The following is an 18518-nucleotide window of genomic DNA, read 5'->3' on the forward strand; positions in this document are numbered from 1 at the left end:
GGGTTGGAAGGCACCAGTAAGGTCATCTAGCCCAATCCCCCTGCAATAAGCAGGTACATCTTCAATTTGAATTGATCAGGCTGCTCAGAGCCCTATCCAACCTGACCTTGAATATTTCCAGGGATGGGGCATCAACCATCTCTCTGGGCAACCTATTCCAGATATTTCTAACAAGCAGCATAGTACACATTACAGAAAAGCCTTACAATGCAAGTATAAATTCCAAGTCTTTTAAAACAGGAGCTCAGACAGTTTATGAATATTATGCTGTTCTTACTGTTAGGGACCATGGGGAGCAAAGGACCCAACAAGTACCTCCCAGGAAATCTGGATGGTAAAGGAGCCTTGCTTAGGCTGACAAACCTAATTACAGTTCCTGAAAACTGAACCACTTTGGCCTAGCCTTGCTAAGTTTCCTCAGGAGTAGCTGGCAGTTACTATAGGACTGCTGATCTGCCGTCTGCCTCTGTCTTCCATACTAACAGGAGATTCAGGATGGCTTCTTAGAACTAATAGACCAAGAAAGACCAACCATCATCTACACAGCCTCTTGCAAGTTATAGGAACCATAAAACAGTAATAGAAGAGCTAAAAAAAAAAAAAAAAAAAAAATTGTCATAAGAATTAATAGGTGCAAACTGGCCCGGAGTAAATTTAAGCTGGAGGTGAGGAAGAGACGGCATAATCAACACGTTTGATATCAGGAGGGGAGGAAAGTGAGGAAGGAGATCAAGCATGAGCTGGAGACCTTTTAAAAATGTAATATAAGACAGACCACCTACTTCTCAAAGAGAAAAAATATTAATTACTTCTTAAAAGCTGTATTTTAACGAGGCCATCAGTAGTCCATCTAGTCACCAGTTATAATATTAAGAGTCATAATAAGGACATTCCAGATCACATGTTGCCATGTGCCTAACTTTAGAATCCCATACTCCGTGTGACAGGAAAAAGCAGAATTACTTTCTTATGACAAGATAAGGAAACTTAAAAAACTGTTTAGCAGCCAAAAAGAACAGCTGCCACACATTCCTTTGCTGAAGGCACTTTTGACAATGTATCGTGTGTGGCATGTATTATGGCTGTGAAGTTGGAAAATCCATATGAACTACCTTGATTTTTTCCTGTCTGCCTCTAGAAAAAGAGAGAAGTGCAAATCCTTTCTATAGATATTGGTCATAAAACATCCTTACCTCCCTAGAAAAGAGGAAGAGCACTTGCAAGTCATCCTGAGTTCAGCAAAAGGATAATGAGAAAAAGCTGATATATGCAAAGCATGACACACAAACAGAGTGAATAAGATGAACTTGTAGAGAAAGATTAAAATAATATAGAATAAAACTTTCATTTTTGTGGCTAGAGACAGTCAATCAGTTATGTTCAGGAGATGAAATCGCTTTCACTCCCAACTACTTGCTCTTTTCAGTCTCGACTCTCAGATTCCAACTGCTTTCAAAAGCCAGTCTTCCTCTCACTAACAATTACATGCAAGTAATGAGTAATCCAATAAAGCCTGTGGAGTCAGATTTCCACAATGTCAATGTGTGTAGTAGAAGGCTGAAGAGTGGGAAGTAGCAGCTATGTCAGCATGAACTATGGCTCCAATACAGAAATGTGGCTATGGGTGCTTACAGCTTATTTATGCACTGCTCATTATTGTCAGAATAAACTGGTTTATGGAACATTCATATCATAATTCTCCATATATTTTCAAAAAGGAAACTATAAAACCAACTGTAAACATTTGTTAACCTTTGAACTGGCACTTGTTACCAGCCTGTCACAGTAGTTTTTCAAGCCTAACAGAAATAATTTAAAAAAAATATGCAAGCTTTTCTTATGTCATGTCTGCAACAACTTTAAAAAAATGTATCTTTCCTTTCAGGTCCTAGAATTCAAGCCTTGGTGCACCGAGCCCTTGGTAAATACTACAAATAGAGTCTGCATCCATTGCATATGTCCATAAGGTAAAAGCATATTAAGAACAATTGCTTTAAGAACAGCTTCCTTCATGGATATCCAGGACACATTGACATGCTCATCATACATGGGAGTACATAGCCCTTGTTATTGTTCAGTATATTTGTAGAGATTTTAGAAATACGTCTGCGTTACAATCCAGAAATCACGTACCCAGTGCTTATTTGCATCATATTACTATTTCTCTTGCTGAGGTCATAGTGGCTGCACATATCTATTTGGAAAGTTTTAAATTGCTCTAATGTAACCACATGGTAACCACATCCTTTGAGAGTCTAGTGCAGAATCTGTGGAAGACGATGAAAACCAGCAAACCGTTTTGTTCAGTTATCATGACAAAAAAATCTTCTTTTCAAATAGATGTTGAAATGCCATAGCTTGTCCTCTTTATGAGACCCCAGAATGGTCTTGCCATACTTTCTCCACAGGCCTGAAACTTGCTGCAGACATCCCTTGCATTCCTGAGTAACAGTACGTGGTTGTCTGTTCTGAACCAATATCTGGAGGCGCTTGGAAATACACCTCTCCCGTGTGACTGGGTCAGCAGGACTTCTGTCGATTAGCTGGTCTACAAAAATCTTTATGATACATAACCTTTTCCTGGGCTGTGCAACCAGGAAACGAATAGATAAAAGATAACTGTTTAGGAGGAGTAGCACAAAATGTGCACTGGTGTTACTTCCAAGAAGGCTTCCAACTCAAAGTTCAACCAGGCTGAGAAATCAGGTTTGTTTTGGAATGAAAATGCCATAACTCTGTCTTGTGACATTAAAATCTATTCGTAGCACACGCCTGTGCTTTGTATTTCTAGAAACAGATGTCAGAGGGAAATAAGTTTTGCGAGGATTGTTCACAACTGATTGTTCAGAGTGTAGCAGTGTCGTGGATCTCTCTTGGAAATTAGTAATACCTGACAGTTTCACCTGCCTATCTGGCTGCCTCACTGTACTGTGCTACTGTCTGAACTGCTCATTACTCGGTTCCTGAGTCTCCACAGTTCACAACCTGGCACTTCAATTAGGCTGTCAGAGGAGTCATAGCTGCCAGGGAAAGCACAAGGTGAAGGAAGAGATTACCACAGAGAGAGACAAGGACATAGAGAAGGCAAAAAGGAGAAGGAAGACGATGGCTGAGACAGAGTGAACCACTATATCTTCACTACAGTACCACTCTTCTGAAAAAGCTCCCAGGTTCAGTTGTTATTTTGATGTTACAGGGAAAAAAGAAGGCGGCTGCCACCCCGGAAAAGAGAGATAGTCAGAAGGAGTCAAGGAACTGAATGGAAAGCACTGACAGTAGTAGCTATAACTAAAGGATTTTTAAATATATGCAGCAAGACGATGAGTTCAAATGGATTGCCCAGAACAGCAGGTGGGTGAGAATCCAGATTTTTGAATGTCATGTGACAGCAGCCTGTGGCTACCGTTCCTCTACCTAAATCCAAGTTTATAGACAGCATGCTATGCTGTTTATAATTTTCCTGGCTCTGGCTGGAAAGGGTTAATATAAGCAAATCTTGAGAGGACCAAGTTCCTCTGCTGGGGCTGGCTGATCAGTGAAACACCAGGCCAGTATCTGCACTGATGCCACCTCAGCCCTCTAGAGCCTAGACAGGCTCTTGCACTGCATTTGGCAGCTCCTCAGTTTTCTAGCACTCAGCTTGTTACCCCACTCACCCATCCCTGAGTGGACTGGAAGTACTTCTTAGCAGAGAATTGCAATCCTTGACTTGAATGTGTCACACCCATTGGGTATGTAAACAGCAGGGTGCTATATGGTCGTCATAACTCCAACAGAAAATATGGAGGTTAAGAAACTAGCTACTTCTTATAGGAATGCAGACAGAAAGGTGGAGCAGGTAGGGTAGTGCCAACAGTGTGCAGAGTGCTCATAGGAACACTGAGCTCATATTAACACACTATGCAGTGGAGTGGACTTTCAAACAGGATCACACACTTCCATTAATTACTACATACAAATATGTGCGCCTACTATCTTATACCATCATTTCAACACAGAGGGCACTGTCAGTGCAACCCTCCCGTCTACATCTACATAACTTTTATCTTAGCACAGCTTTGTTTTCTTGCAACTGTGCTAGTAAAGCTATTTTTGCATCTTCAACTTTTAGAATATTAGATTATGATTTGCCTGCGATTATCACTTTTGCAGTAATACAAATCTTTCATACGCATATACTTCCACCTCCTGGACAGAACATATATAGCAGTCTTACAGCTGACTAAGGACTTCTTGTTATCTTTTGATGACCTTGAGGGAGGTAATGGTTTATTGTTCCGCTCAGTGCAAAATTTCCTCTGTAGATAAGGTGTCTTTGGGGCTTTTTAGGGGTCATAGGAAGATTAAGTGATAGGTGCATATAGGGAATAATCTTCTCCCTGGTGAGAGGTAAATAAGGTGAGCATTATAATTTATGCATGTTTGTGTGCTTTCTGGGGTCTGAGCAACATGAAGGAAATTATATGTTCCTAGTTCTTGTGGAGTAAGGAAGGGAGAAGTCACATCCACATGTCCCACAGGAGCCGCTAAATGCGAATACCTGTCTTGGGGTTGCAGTAGTTGTAACCCACTGGGGTATTGCAACTGGGGTTGCAGTTCAGAGTTTCAAGCAATATATGGCACGAACTGGAGGTGGCCATATGCACCTTGGAGCTGTCAGTACAAGTAATGAGCAGCATTGTTCCTACTGGCTTCCTTCATAGCTCAGAGTGCAGGGAGAGGAGTGTCCGTCCCTCCCACACTTCTGTCACCATAGCTGGTTTTGGAGGGCTCTGGTTAGGTTCTGCCCCTTCTGGGTCTCTGTAATATAAAGGTTATGCACTTGACTGGTGACTCGGTCAGATCCAATCTGACCCGCACACCGTAAAGTAATGGGAGGGAGACAAAGAGAGAGAGAAGGGAAAAGGAAAGAAATCCCCACATCGATGGGTAATAGCAATTCCTCGGGAACACGTGGTCGCAGCAGCAGCTTCTTCCAGGCCATGTGGTTCAGACTGGTCTGATCGAAGTGATGGGCAAGAGAGAGCACGGAAAGGAGACTGAAAGAGCCCCCAGCGTGGTTCCTTGCGAGTTCTTTTAAAAGGCCCGTCCGACCCCAAACAGTGATTGACAAGGTTAGTGACACATGCTTAATGGCATTAGCCACAAACTATAGCTATCAATATTTGTTATATTTTTTGTATGTATTTTATGTGTTTTGCTATATTTTGTCACTGTGTATTTTTTACAAAGATGGCAACACGTAGAGTACCCAATGGACAACCTGTAAAGCAGATAGGATGGACAAAGTTCCAGGTCAGACTGACAGCATTTGAGCAAGTAACATGTTTGAGATGTGGTGGCCCTGTTGCACAAGCACGGACCAACTGAACCACTTGTGGATGCCCCCCCTCCACATAACCTGTGTGAGCATCTGACAGGAATGGCAATATGCAGTTGCACTTTCAAGATTTCTGAGGTACAGCTCAGTGCTGTAACCCCTGCTGAAGGGCAGTGGCCATTTGAGTAAGTTCATTCCTTGTCTTCCTCGAGGCTACCAGGTGTTGAGGAACAGTGACATTCAAAGCCAGACCACTCCAGCAGCAACAGGTGCATTTACAGACCTAAGGAGGATCACAGAGTCACAGAATTATTCAGTTTGGAAAAGATCTTTAAGATCATCCAGTCCAAACGTGAAACTCTGTCGGGAACACTGCCATATTCACCACTAAACTATGTCCCTAAGCATACCTACACTTCTTTTAAACAACTCCAGTGGTAGTGACTCTATTGAGGGTCACTGGGCACTGGAACCGGCTGCCCAGGGTGGTGGTTGAGTCACCATCCCTGGAGATATTTAAAAGACAGGTGGATGCAGGGCTCAGGAATGTGGTTTAGTAGTGGTCAGGTAGGGTTGGACTTGATGATCTAAAAGGGCTTTTCCAACTTAGCAATTCAATGATTCCCTGGGCAGCCTGTTCCTATGGTTGACAACCCTTCCCGTGGAGAAATTCTTCCCAGTATCCAGTTTAAACCTCCCTCACATCTCCTCTTGTCCAGGTGTCCCCTCAGCCCCAGGTGACCCCTAGCCAGCCACTGTACTTGGCTTTCCCCCTAGGAGGCTACACTCCCTGCCGCTGGGCCGGGTCTGCTATGACCCCGAAGAAGGGATGAAGGGATGGCGAGACAGAAGGAGGGATGGAGAGACGGAGGGAGGAATGGAGAAAGGAAAGAATGAATGAAGTCCCCGCGCCCTCCCACGCCACCTCCAGCTCCACGTAGGCGGGCGCCGCTGTGGATCAGGCAGCGCCGCGGGCAGCCCGAGCGCCTCGCGCGCCGGGGTCCTCGCGCGCTATAAAAGCGCGCGGCGGAAGGCCCGCCCTCTCTTCCCCGGGCGGCTCGCGGTGAGTAGCGGCCATGGCGGCGGGGCCCGCCGGGCTGAATCCCCGCGGACGGCGGCCCATCGCGGCGGGAGCGGGCCGGGCTGGGGCGCCGGGGCGGCCGGCGGCACTCACCGGGGCCGCCTCTGTCTGTATTTGCAGCAGGAAGCCGGGCGGGAACACCACCCACTGAGAGCGCCATGGCCGAGGAAGGGTGAGCGGGGCCGGGGCGGCGGGCGGGGGCCGGGGCGGGCAGTGCTGCCCCGCGGTTCTGCGGCCGAGAGGCGGGGTGGGTGCTCGGCGTGGGGCCGGGTGGCCAAGATGGGTGTGTGCATGGCTTCCCCTGCTCTGTGAGGAGCTGTGGAGAGAGCACATGGTGGACTCGAGGGGGTTTAATCTGTTTGTGTTAGTGTCTCCTCTCCAGTTTCTGTTGGCTTAACCTTTTAGCTTACCCTTTTGCTCTGCTTGTAATGACTGGATGCTTGCACGTGAACGGCATGCTTTTGATTATAGTTGCAAGACGTTGAAACGATCAACGCACTAATATCTGTCTTCTTTCAGCATTACTGCTGGAGGTGTAATGGATGTTAACACCGCCCTGCAAGAAGTGCTGAAGACAGCACTTATTCATGATGGCCTAGCTCGTGGTATTCGTGAAGCAGCCAAAGCCTTGGACAAGTAAGTGGTGTTTTCCTATTTTGTTTGGGGAGGATAGCAAAAGTGGGTGGGGTATGCTGTACACATACGGTGTTAGCTTTATCCTAATGTTTAGTTGAATGCTTTTGCAATGTTTTTCTGCTAAGGTGTTTTATCTTTTGCAATTTCTGTATGGGGACCTTTAGTTGTGATTTAAAGCACAGATGTTAAACTTGGTGACTGAAGAATAACAGCATGTAGTGTATTAGATCTTGGTTTTTTGTAACTCCAGTGTCATCGAGTTTAGATGTGGATTGATTTTGTGAAGAAAATGAAATGGCTCTTCCAGTATGTAACTATAGACATCTGGAGCTCAAGAATCCTGCGTTTTAAGAAGTGATAATTTCTTCTTCTCAAAATTTTCTAACAGTTTTAATTGGAAGGTTGATATTTACATCATGCTTAACCTGGAAGAGTTGGTTTAGTTGTTAGAAAAATTGAAATTCATAGCTTGCCTTTACTTGCTAGTTTCATTTGTTGTGTTGCAGTTGTAAATAATTGTTATGGTGCAACATCAAAACTATATTAAACTTGTCATATTTGTGCCTACCATAATAATTAGTGTTGGTTTCTTGGAAGGGTGAAGCGTTATGTATGTGTGCATGTTTGTATGCATACATGCATGCCTCTTTGTGTCTGTGTATAGGCATGTGCCTCTAAGAATAGACAGGGTTTTAGCGTAATGCTACAGTGTTTGGGTGATGACTTAACGATTTGTCGGATACCCCTTCACTCCTCTTATGAGTGAGAACTACAGTCTGACAAACCTGTATGCAAAAAGCTCTGAGACAGAGTACAGAATAATGGGAGATAATTACAATTTAGGTGATTGACAATTACTTTGCAAGAGTTCTTTTGAGTTGAGCTACAGCTTAATGTACTGTGTGTTAAGTGGATGATGTATGTACAGGGTTTATATACATTTGTGTGTGATGGTTCTTGCTTGGAAAAGTAGTTTCTGAAGCATTCTGGTGAGACTCATGATGAAGGTGACTATAGAAAAAAATCTGACTTTGTTTGCAGTGGTCAAATTACATCAGGTTAAGCACAGAAGACCTATACAGCTCTCTGTTGTCAGGTATCCCTTTGGTATTCATAACACTGTACCACAGTATACAAAGATCCTAATTAGAATTGGGGCACTGTCATAGCAGCTTCCTTGAATGTAAGTAGAAAAGATTGTTCTGAAGAACTTACAATAAATTGGCATGGAAATTCAAGCTTTTAGTAATTATAGTTCTACCATTAAATTGTAGTAATCTGAGGTAAACACAAGAAAGCAACCTGTAACTTGATTGCTTTCTAATACTGACGCCAGCTCTTTATAGAGCTAGTATTTGTCTAGTCATTACATCTTTTTTCAATGGCTGAGAATTTTATTGAGATTTTTAGTCTTACAAAATTGGAGTAGAGTCTGATAATAAAACTATCAGTGTATGAATAGTCTGTTACGTATATGAAAACAAAATTAGTGGACCTTGTCAAAAGCGTATTTGGCATTTCAAAAGCATATAATGTCTCAAAACCAAAAATTAAACTTAGGAAGTGGTTGTCTAGAAATGCATGCGCTGAATTTTGTTTTTCATGATTTTGATTACTAAAGTCTAAGCAGTGTTTGAGATTACATTTGTCAGTTTTCATTGTTTTTAGACGCCAAGCCCATCTTTGTGTTCTGGCTTCAAATTGTGATGAACCCACGTATGTAAAATTAGTTGAAGCGCTTTGTGCAGAACATCAGATCAACTTAATAAAGGTGAGTGTTAGAACTTTATGCACAAGTTTAGAGTAGTTGTCCTGCTTACAATATAAGCTGCGCGCTTCAGCAGATAGAGTGCTGAACCTTTGAAACAGTATGCTTTGATTCTGTATATGGCTTACCTAAGGAAAATTATTCTTAGCAGAGATTTATTTCTCTGTGGTTGTCATAGAAACAGTACAAAAACTGGATGCAGGTGGCAAAAGGATGTATATCACGTATTTTATAAAGCTAAAACAAATTTTTGTCCTGTATAATTAAATAACTCAGCAAGTGGTTGTGGAACATGGGAGGAGTCTCAACAGAGCTTCAAATAAAAATACTTAAAAGCTGTACAGTGATGATACTTTGGCTCCCTCTACTGATAATTGTGAGGAAAGCAGCCATCCGTTACCCAATACTTCTGAGAGTACAGCAGCTTTTTTTGTTGGACCCAGTTATGTTAGAAAACAGCTAGTTCTAATGTGATGCAATCTCTTACACAGGTTGATGACAATAAGAAACTGGGTGAATGGGTAGGTCTCTGCAAGATCGACAGAGAAGGAAAACCCCGCAAAGTAGTGGGCTGCAGTTGTGTGGTTGTCAAAGTAAGATGATGCTAATTGCTTATTTCTTGACTTCTGAAAATAAGCAGTAAAGATAAGGTTGCTTTAGATAAGGGACTATTAAGCAGAGCTCTTAAAGTTTTATCTTTTTAAACAGTGTTTAACAATTTAACATTGTTAATCATGAATACAAACTGCTTCTTTGATTTATAGTCCCTTTCATGTTTATTTAAAATATTCATTTTGTGAGTTAATGGTTGTGTCCTTAGAGTATCTGCACCCACTTGCCAGTAAGCATTAATGGAAAGGTCTTTTAACTAGAAGAGGTGAAGTTTTGGTTCAAGAAAAAAATGCCAGTTCAATGTGTCTGCTCAACTTGAAAATGTTTTGCAGAGCATATTTAAAAATTACACTGGTAAAGTAAAGCCACAGTACGAGCCTTGGAGACTTTGTTGTCTTTGAGGTCCCAAAAGATGGCTACACCATTGCAGTTAAGACTAATGCCTTTTCAGTGTGTTTTTGTGCGTTTGTTACTGATTCACATGCTTTACTTGGCTTTTTTTAGTCAGCAATGGAAATCTGATTTGGATTCATACCAATGGGTGCTAGATTTGGACAAAATAAAAGACTATTCTTATAAAGGAACATTTTATTAGAGAATGAAGGGAAAGCAGCTGGCAGATTGCTTGAAATTTTGGGAATGTTTCTGAATGCCTTGAGAAGAAAGTCAGTGTCAGTTTTCCTTTTGAAAATATGCTGTGAAGTTTTGAATGGGTCTTGTTGTTCATGGGTTACTGTGTGTTTCAGGACTACGGCAAGGAATCGCAGGCCAAAGATGTCATTGAAGAGTACTTCAAGTGCAAGAAGTAAATGGAAAATAAATTTTGAACCTGACTTGTGTCTGTGTGTGTGATTAATGGGTGGGTATCTATGGAATAGTTCTGTGGGTTGCAAAGGATAACATCAGAAGATGAAGGAACTTGGCAGATCTTGGTGTGGTATAGTAGTATGTTAACTGCCAGCTTGCTGGAAAGATAATGGCAGTCCCTGTGCTTCTGTTACCTGTTGCTATCCCAGAGGGTACTAACTTGAGCTTTAGCACAGCTTCTCAAGTGTGGAAACACTGACATTTGATAAGTACCTTGTTTTGCCTGTGCATAGGCTTGTGCATTTTAAAGGATTCTGAGTAACTTACGGAAAAGTCTGAAGTACTGCTGCATCTGTGATGAAAATTTGGCTCCCTCTACTGAAACAAATGAGGAAAACAGCCTTAACCGTTACCCAAATCTTCTGAGATGTTGCAGGACTTTTTTCAATGCTGTCTTAGTTTATTCTGGGAAACTTACTTGACACAACATGTTTTGTTGGGTTTTCCTGCTCCTTGGTCAGTTCTGAAGCAAATTGTGGGTAGAATTAACTGTTTTTAAGTACTGTCGTATCTGTAGATCTTATTCTATATACTGTATACTGTAGTTCTCAGTAATCAAGGTAGCAAAGTAGTTGAAATCTGATTGCTCAAACAAGGCAGTGTTGAACTCTGACTTGCTCATTGTCTTGGTTTCCCTAGTAGTTGGGTGATGTACAGAACTTGTTTTTGTCAGTTTTTTGCTTTTTGACAGTAATCTTGAACAGCAATTCAAGATTGTTTTTTCTCTCCTCCAACTTGTTTTGTATCATACATTTTCTCTGGAGCAAGTCTAAGGAGTCATAAGGAGTTCTATTACGCTGATAACGAGGACATGACTGTGAGTATGTGGGACTGGGTACCTGTAAACAGAGGAGATGGGGATGCATTGCTTTACTTTTCAGGCTCTTGAGCTTGACTTTTCATTTTAATTTGTAAGCCTTTTTGACATCTCCAGTCATTTCAGCAGTGTGGGTGCAGGCATCTTCTTCAGATGCTAACCTCAGATGAATTTTCTTGCAGTTCATTAATGCTCTGTAAGTATCTTGATTTCTGCCCTGTCACAGCTTTCTAGAAGCTTGATCCGGGTGACTTGATTTTTTGATGTTCCTGCTGTAGTGTCCTTGTCAGGTGTACTCTAATGGAGTTGCCTGTTCTAAGTCTTCTTAAATGTATCTTTGTGCTGAACTAACATGTCAATGAATTTCTCAGTAAAGGGAGTTAAACACATTAGCTTTTAACACTTCATGTTGTTAGTTAATTGTTAATTTGGTTAATGGCAAGTTAATATTACAAATAGAATGAAGTTCTTAAATGTATGGATTTTATTATTTTCCATTTGGATGTTTTTGAATATAGTTGAAATTAAACATCCTTCTGTAGATAGGAGCCTTGGTTGCAGATCTTATTAAATGACTGTAGGTTTCTAAACATTGAGAGTAGGAATAGTTTGTAGAAGTTTTCCTTTTTAAATGGAGTTGAAGGACACCACTGAAACTGTCTTTGGCTAATGATATTGTCGATCTGACTTCTGTATACTGAAGCACACAAAAGCACACTTCATATTGTGTCTTAAGCTGCATCTTCTAAGAATGGATAAAATGTATGCTATTTATTTATATAATGTTTGCAGCTACATTCTAGAGCCCTTTCTGATGGTAGCGTTGGCAGTCTTAACAGGATTCATGTTTGGTTTTCCTTGACTGGCTGTTATCAGAGTTAAATTCACCAGGGGAACTGTGATCCAAAATTGGAGTTCAGTACCAGGGTTCAGTGGCTTGTGAGTGCCTGTTTCTTAATTTAACATATTTTTGTAGAACATTTTTTAACTGCTAGGAGTAGTAAACCTAATTCTTTGCCTCTCTAGATGCAGAGTAATGAATGCACAATCAAATAAGCTCTTCCAGGACAGTGTAAAGATTTTTTTTTTTAAAAGATTAAATCCGTAGACTTAAATCCTGTGCAAGCAAACTTGGCTTTTCCAGACAGTTGGGTTTTTTGCGGGGCTAAAATACAGCTTTTCATTTTGTTTAATGCAAAATGACCCAGAAGAACAGAGAACAACATGGTCCGCAATTCAGATGCACTTCACTGACTACAAATGGAGTTTGGGTCAGTGAATTGGTTAGGTATTTACGTTGTGTGTCTATAGTTATGTGAAGTTAACTTAATTGAAGTCTTTAGTGCTATTTGATAAAATAGTGGTTGCTTTAGCATGAGTAAACAATAGACCTATGGTTATTTTAAACTTATTTCCCTTCCAAGTGAAAATTAAGCTTGAGGTCAACTCCACATGGGAACTTTTCTGCAGGTACAACATTCTTAATAACCTAATGGTGTCTTCAAATGTGAAGAACTGATACCAACACATGTAAGTTTAGTGGGGCCTATTTCCTAATTTGCCATTGGGGTGAATAGAAAGGATATCGGTAGAAGATAAATTGTGTCCTTGTGAACTGTAATTAAAGATCTTGAAGTGAAAGTAAAATTTATTGCTGAAAAGGATGGGTAAAAATAAAAGTGACAATCTGTTGCTGCAAAGTTTTGTCAACGTTGTCTGGCTTTTACTTTACCTCCATACTTTCAGGATGTGGAAGTTCACCTTGTTCTGTATTTAATATCTAAAGCTGTTGCTCTCTGCACTTCCCTTCATTTCTTTATGAGAAGGCTAATGTGAAGTAAAATGCTGCATTCCAGTACCATCACTGGATTTCCTGTCCATTTGTTACACTCTTAGTTCAGGGGTTCTGAATTTTATGAAGAAGGTCATAGTCGTGGAGTTTTATGGCCTACAAGTGGAAGAGAATCTGATAGGATAGACAATCTATAGCAATGTGAGGAGAGATTTGCCTGCTTCAAGACATATTCATTTACAGTGCTTCAAAGGAAGATCTTTGGTAAGTAGAATATGCTGGGTAAATAAAAATGCCCTGTGAGCGTTTCCAACCTACAAGAAGGTTGCAATAAGATCCTATTAATTTGATTAGGCTGGAATAACACCAGTTTCAGATTCATGCTAAATGGGGCCAGGCTCTTCTCAACAGTGTCCAGCAGCAGGACAAGGAGGGGCAATGGTTACTAATTGAAACGCTGGAAGCTCCACCTGGATGTGGAAAAAAAAAAAAAAAACTACAGTGAGGGTGGCAGCACCAGAGCAGGCTGCCTGGAGAGGTTGTGGAATCTCCTCTGGAAATACTCAAAACATGCCTGGATATTTCTTTGCAACCTGCTGTAGGTAAACCTACTTCAGCTGGGAGATTGGATTAGATCATCTGTAGAGGTCTCTTCTAAACCTGATCATCTGCGAGATGTCAGTTTTCATGGATTTGGAGCTTTTTGATGGGAGCATTGGAATTCTGTACAAGTTTTTTTTTGTAGGCCATATATGGGGAAGATGCGCACAATCTGTAGAATTGTTATTGCATTTTGAATGGATATATTTAGCCAAGTTATTAGTCTAGTTTTAATGTAAGTAGGTCCTTAAGGAGTTTTCCATATTTTTAAACCTGTAAACAATTGCGAAGTGAGAGTCCAGCACACTTCAGCTATTCAGCTTCACTGAATATGCCGCTTTATTTAATGGGTTTTAATGTTTATTTTCAGTATGAGGACAAATACCTTCATTATCAAAATATCTTCTGTTTCATTTATATCAGTGATATTGGAGTTGCTACTTCAGCAGTAGCTAGGTATTTCCTCTTTATTGCTGTCAAGTATGATCAGTTAACTTCTAGGAGAAGGGATTCAAGTAAGGAGAGCTCTAGTCTAGGATTAAGTTTGTTAGGTGGCATTTCTTTTGCAACAATACCTCAGTGTAAGTTCAGGGTTATGATTTTTTTTTAAAAAGATGCCTGATCATTTTACATGGAAATGAATATTAATACTAGGGAATGACAACACTTTTTTTCATGCCAAGGTTTTTTTCATTGGAACAGAACCAACACTTCCTAAATATTTTTGCTAGGAGTTGGGTTGAGATCTTAATTTGCTGATCAGAATGCTTCGGTGTCAAGTTTTTTGTTGTAATGTTTCATTTCCTGGAAGTGACCTTACACACTATATAGAGTCAGCATTGGAGAGCTGATTAAGACTCTATGCTTATTATTCCTGGAGACTGCCCCTCGTGTTTGATTTATTTTCAAAAGCTTCCTGAGAACTCAATTCCACACAAACTTTTTTGGTTCACCTTAATCTTCTATGAAAGTTGGTTTTGTATTTTATTCAAGTTGGATGGATAATACAAGTGATTGCTAGTTGTTTGTACTGGAAGACTTAGCATATGCTTCTGTGAGACCTCTGCTTTGTAGACATAAGACACTGTTATTTCACACTTTCTTGTGGTAGGTGGTATTTTTGTTTTGATGTAGGGGATTTATTGATATTGATGTATTCTGTGGTATTTCACATAAGATTTCACATAAATGGGCTTGGGATTAATTTTAAGTTATAACCATCTGTAGTCATTACCCTAAAGGTACCTGCTACCTGTCCCTTGAAAAGAATGTGGTTAGGCAGCTTAAAACATGAGACTGGGAATTAAAAATCTGGACTTAAGACTTTCAGGACTGAATCTGAATTTTCCTTTGCTGCTAATCATGTATAATGTCTGTTTCAGGTTTTCCTTGTGAAGCGGGGATAATGGAGAGTAGTTTGATCAATGATGCATGTTTCATGGGGTTTGGTTGGCAGAAGAACCAATGAATTTTTTTCTGGATGATAATTCCAGGTTTTTGTGAGTTTGGTATTGGTTTGGTAGTCCTTTCCAGACCTAGAGTTCTTAATGTTTCTATGCAAAGTAGAAAGCTAACAATGACCTTTAAAGAAATGCCTGTAAGTCATTGCTAAAGGTTTTAAGTAGACTTCTAGACAAGATTGGAAGACCATCCCATGTGATATTCGGAATAAAATACATTGAACAGTTAAGCTCAATTTTGTTTTGGAACCACCTGTGTGTCATCCTGGCTAGTATTGCTTTTCTGAGTCTTGTGTTTTTTGTCTTTAAATAATATAAGCTTGAGTATCTGGATGATGCCACCACCATGTATTTGCATAGCTCCTACTTTGGTGAAGTTGTGGCCCTTACTGTGTCTTCCATAGCAGAGCTTGTTGTACCTGCCCTCTGCATTTTCCCATGATGGTGCCTGTTTTACTGTTTCAGTACCTAAGACTCTGGGATAGTTGCAGTTCTGCTCCATGCTTACTTGGTGCTAGTTCTGGTAAAATTCTTATCAGGACAGCTCATTCACATCGGGATCTCCCGTTATAATAATGCTGATATGTTTTGCAATAGCACAAAGGCTGGGGGATCAGGGTACAGCCATGCTGCACAAGCACTTCTGTGCGCTCCTTTGGAGAGCGTTGTTTTTTCTGTCTGCTCTGCTGAGAGAGGAGTATCCACCAGTCTTCTCCAATACAAAATATTTAATGGAGTGTGAGCACTAATCCTACATGAAATAAAAACATTGAGTATTAAACCACATGGTATCCTTAACACTTATTGTTACAAATAAGCGTCAATGCCAGTATATTGACCAATGTTCCTGATTTAGAATTGCTTCCATCCATTTTTTTCCTTTTTGTACTATAGAACTTGCATATCCCAGCTGTGAGACAGTTCCCTTCTTGTGTCCATGTTACTGAAGCTGGTGCAAACGTGGTCCCTAAAACATGTTCCCTTACTTGGAGACATCACAAAGGTCTCGTCCTTTGTGTTGTAAAGGAATTCTGAGCATGCATCCATTTGTCAGCCTTATCTTCTCCTTTGGAGATGTGGTTGGGATGTGAAGCCTCAGTAGGTCTTCCAACTTTGTGTTGGGCCATTGAACCAGAGAATGGATGTTAGATGAGCATAGTTGTGGCTTAGTTTACATGGCCTGAAGGAAAACAGAAGAAATGGCAAATTACTTTTCACAACAGTTTTAGACAGTCAAGTAAATAAACAAGATGTTTTTTACCATTGGTCAGCAAAAAAATGTTTATTTTGAGACTCCTTTTAACAAGCTGAGCAGGTGACATGGTTAGGATGCTGGTGTGTATAATGATCCTACATGCATACAAGCTGAGGAGGTGACATGGTTAGGACGCTGGTGTGTATAATGATCCTACATGCATACAAGCTCAGCAGGTGACATGGTTAGGATGCTGGTGTGTATAATGATCCTACATGCATTCAAAACTTTCTTATGCATGAGCGTTATTTTTGAATGAAAGTCCACCTACAAAAAACCCTAATTCCACATAAGCTTCTTACATAAGCTTCATAGCTGGCCTGTTATAAATGATGACAGAATCTTCAATGGAAGTAAACCATTGTACAAATACATGAACTTTGAGCCACTGTGTCCTCCGTTCCATCCCAAAAGTGTCTGAGTCACATAGCTTTATATGAAATGAAAACTAGTTTGACAGGACGGAAGCTTTTATCTTCCAATTCAAAAGTAGTTGGAGAGGCCTTAACATTTTTTTCAGTGAGATCTGTATGACCAATGTAGTATTCCGTGAAATGGTACTACTTTCTATGAGTAAAGTAACCACACTTTTCAGAAGTTTACAAACTGATATATTTTACAAATTTATTTTAAAAAATCCTTTTAATGATCACCTAGTATTTCATATTGCTGAAAGATTATAATGTAAAGCATAAAGAGTTATGTAGAAATGTATCCACAAGGGGAAACTTGTTTATGTGCAAAATCAACCTGGCCCTTGTTTTGCTTATCTTATATGAAGTTTATTTTCTCAATAGTCTGCCAGCTCAGTAAATGTCAGGAATCTGCTCTTTTTTTGCTGTAGCTTGAGTGAGGTTAGTGTCTGTAAGGTAAGAGTAAGTTTTAATGTTTGAAGCACAATGGTTGAGTTTGTGTTAATACTGTACAAAAATACCAATGTGTAAATGATCAGATATTCTGTTCTAAAAGCAACAAAACAATGTGGGTTTATCTCAGTGCCTGTCATGCTAAGTTCCTGCCCTTTAAAATTTTACAATCAAGCTATGAAACTGAAAAAATATAATTTATGCTGCTGTGCAGACAGATGTTTATTAAAGCAAATGTGTTCATACTGAAAAATACTGTAATTCCAGTATGCTTCACTTTTTTTCAAAATGGTTCTAAGACGTTTTCCACAGTGAAAGAATTCAAATCCCTGTTAAAACAAGCTTTGAATTTTGAGGACAGAAAAAAAGCTATGCCCCCCAAGTAACCTTTTATATTGATTGTATTGTTAGCAGCCAGTGTGTTGGATAACATAATACAGATGCTTGGGACAGGTTTAGGAAGGCAAATAGCAGGGGGGAAAAGTCCCAAATACTTTTACTTTTAAAGAGTACGTGTTTGAGGGAATAAAGGTCATGTTTTGTAGAACCCCTCCATGAAAAAATGAAACACCCTCAGATATCCATATATAAAAGAGTGTTTGCATGTCAATACAAGCTATGGTATATATTCTCTTTTTCGTCTATTTATTTGAATGGACAAGTAACACTATATAGCTTTGCTTTTTTCAGGGCAGCAAAACCCCATGTTTGTCAGCATGTGTACAAGAAATGCCTTTATGTGCATGGAATTTAGCAAGCTACTGTACATTTAAAAGCATGTAAATTCAGTTACCATTTCTGCAGAGACTGACTTTCACCCTTTTGTTCCTTCCATGGACATGTTTTATATTTAAATCAAAATCTCAGCCCTTTCTGGCTTTTTCCTCATGTCTATCTAACAGTCTGTTTTAAACTTGGTATTAACATTGCCTTTTAAAACCAGCATGTCTTGATCCTTTTTTGTACATTGCGAACAGAATTATCATTCTCTCTGACCCTCAAGTCTATTTAGATGCCCTCTTCAAATGAATGTGAATTGCAGTGTAAGCATCTCTTCTCCTTGCAATTGGTTAAACACACAACTAAAAAATGCAGCTTGGATGTGAGCTATAAGTGATTTTTGCATATATTCAGAAAAGAAGAAAGATTTCTAGCCAAACTGGCCTACAGACAAGAAATGAGAATAGAATTGCAGTCTGCTTTGTATGGCTGTCTCCATTATCTCATGATAAAATCCATGATGTTGTTACTGACTAAGGTTGTGAATTTAATGTTAGCTAGTCCTTCTCATAAGATCTTTATTGTTTTATTGCTAATTTTCCATGCCTTGAATTATTCCTAGTAAAGGGACCGTTTCAAGTATTTTGATTTATTTTTTTTTTAGCTTTAATTGCAGCAACATAGCTGTTTCTGAGACTTCTGTTGTGTATACATTGTTTTACGG

The 18518-nt window shown here is 40.0% G+C and overlaps 1 protein-coding gene and 4 non-coding genes across 6 annotated transcripts; all 5 read left to right on the forward strand.

Moving 5' to 3' along the window:
• The first annotated feature begins 6320 nt into the window (after positions 1 to 6320).
• On the forward strand, positions 6321 to 10250 carry RPS12 (ribosomal protein S12). Of its 2 annotated transcripts, XM_054061950.1 has the most exons (6): positions 6321 to 6383; positions 6522 to 6573; positions 6921 to 7037; positions 8706 to 8808; positions 9297 to 9398; positions 10164 to 10250. In XM_054061950.1, the coding sequence occupies exons 2-6, from the start codon at positions 6560 to 6562 to the stop codon at positions 10224 to 10226; spliced, it is 399 nt and encodes a 132-aa protein (XP_053917925.1). In that variant the 5' UTR covers positions 6321 to 6383; positions 6522 to 6559; the 3' UTR covers positions 10227 to 10250. The 2 variants fall into 2 exon arrangements, with proteins under 2 accessions (XP_053917925.1, XP_053917924.1); XM_054061949.1 differs by lacking the exon at positions 6321 to 6383 and having other exon boundaries at positions 6390 to 6573.
• On the forward strand, positions 7748 to 7822 carry LOC128851923 (small nucleolar RNA SNORD101). The gene has a single exon (XR_008449453.1). It is a non-coding gene; the product is annotated as a small nucleolar RNA SNORD101 (small nucleolar RNA).
• Positions 9141 to 9227, forward strand: LOC128851934 (small nucleolar RNA SNORD100). Its single transcript, XR_008449464.1, has one exon. It is a non-coding gene; the product is annotated as a small nucleolar RNA SNORD100 (small nucleolar RNA).
• Positions 9707 to 9841, forward strand: LOC128851932 (small nucleolar RNA SNORA33). Its single transcript, XR_008449462.1, has one exon. It is a non-coding gene; the product is annotated as a small nucleolar RNA SNORA33 (small nucleolar RNA).
• A 321-nt stretch (positions 10251 to 10571) lies between the features above and the next one.
• Positions 10572 to 10656, forward strand: LOC128851935 (small nucleolar RNA SNORD100). The gene has a single exon (XR_008449465.1). It is a non-coding gene; the product is annotated as a small nucleolar RNA SNORD100 (small nucleolar RNA).
• The last annotated feature ends 7862 nt before the right edge of the window (positions 10657 to 18518 follow it).

This window comes from Cuculus canorus, chromosome 3, assembly GCF_017976375.1.
Source record: "Cuculus canorus isolate bCucCan1 chromosome 3, bCucCan1.pri, whole genome shotgun sequence".
NCBI lineage: Eukaryota > Metazoa > Chordata > Aves > Cuculiformes > Cuculidae > Cuculus > Cuculus canorus.

Coding starts and splice junctions, on each gene's coding strand:
- RPS12 (XM_054061950.1), top strand. Junction 8,809..9,296: donor ATCAGATCAACTTAATAAAG/GTGAGTGTTAGA, acceptor TCTCTTACACAG/GTTGATGACAATAAGAAACT. Junction 9,399..10,163: donor GCAGTTGTGTGGTTGTCAAA/GTAAGATGATGC, acceptor TGTGTGTTTCAG/GACTACGGCAAGGAATCGCA.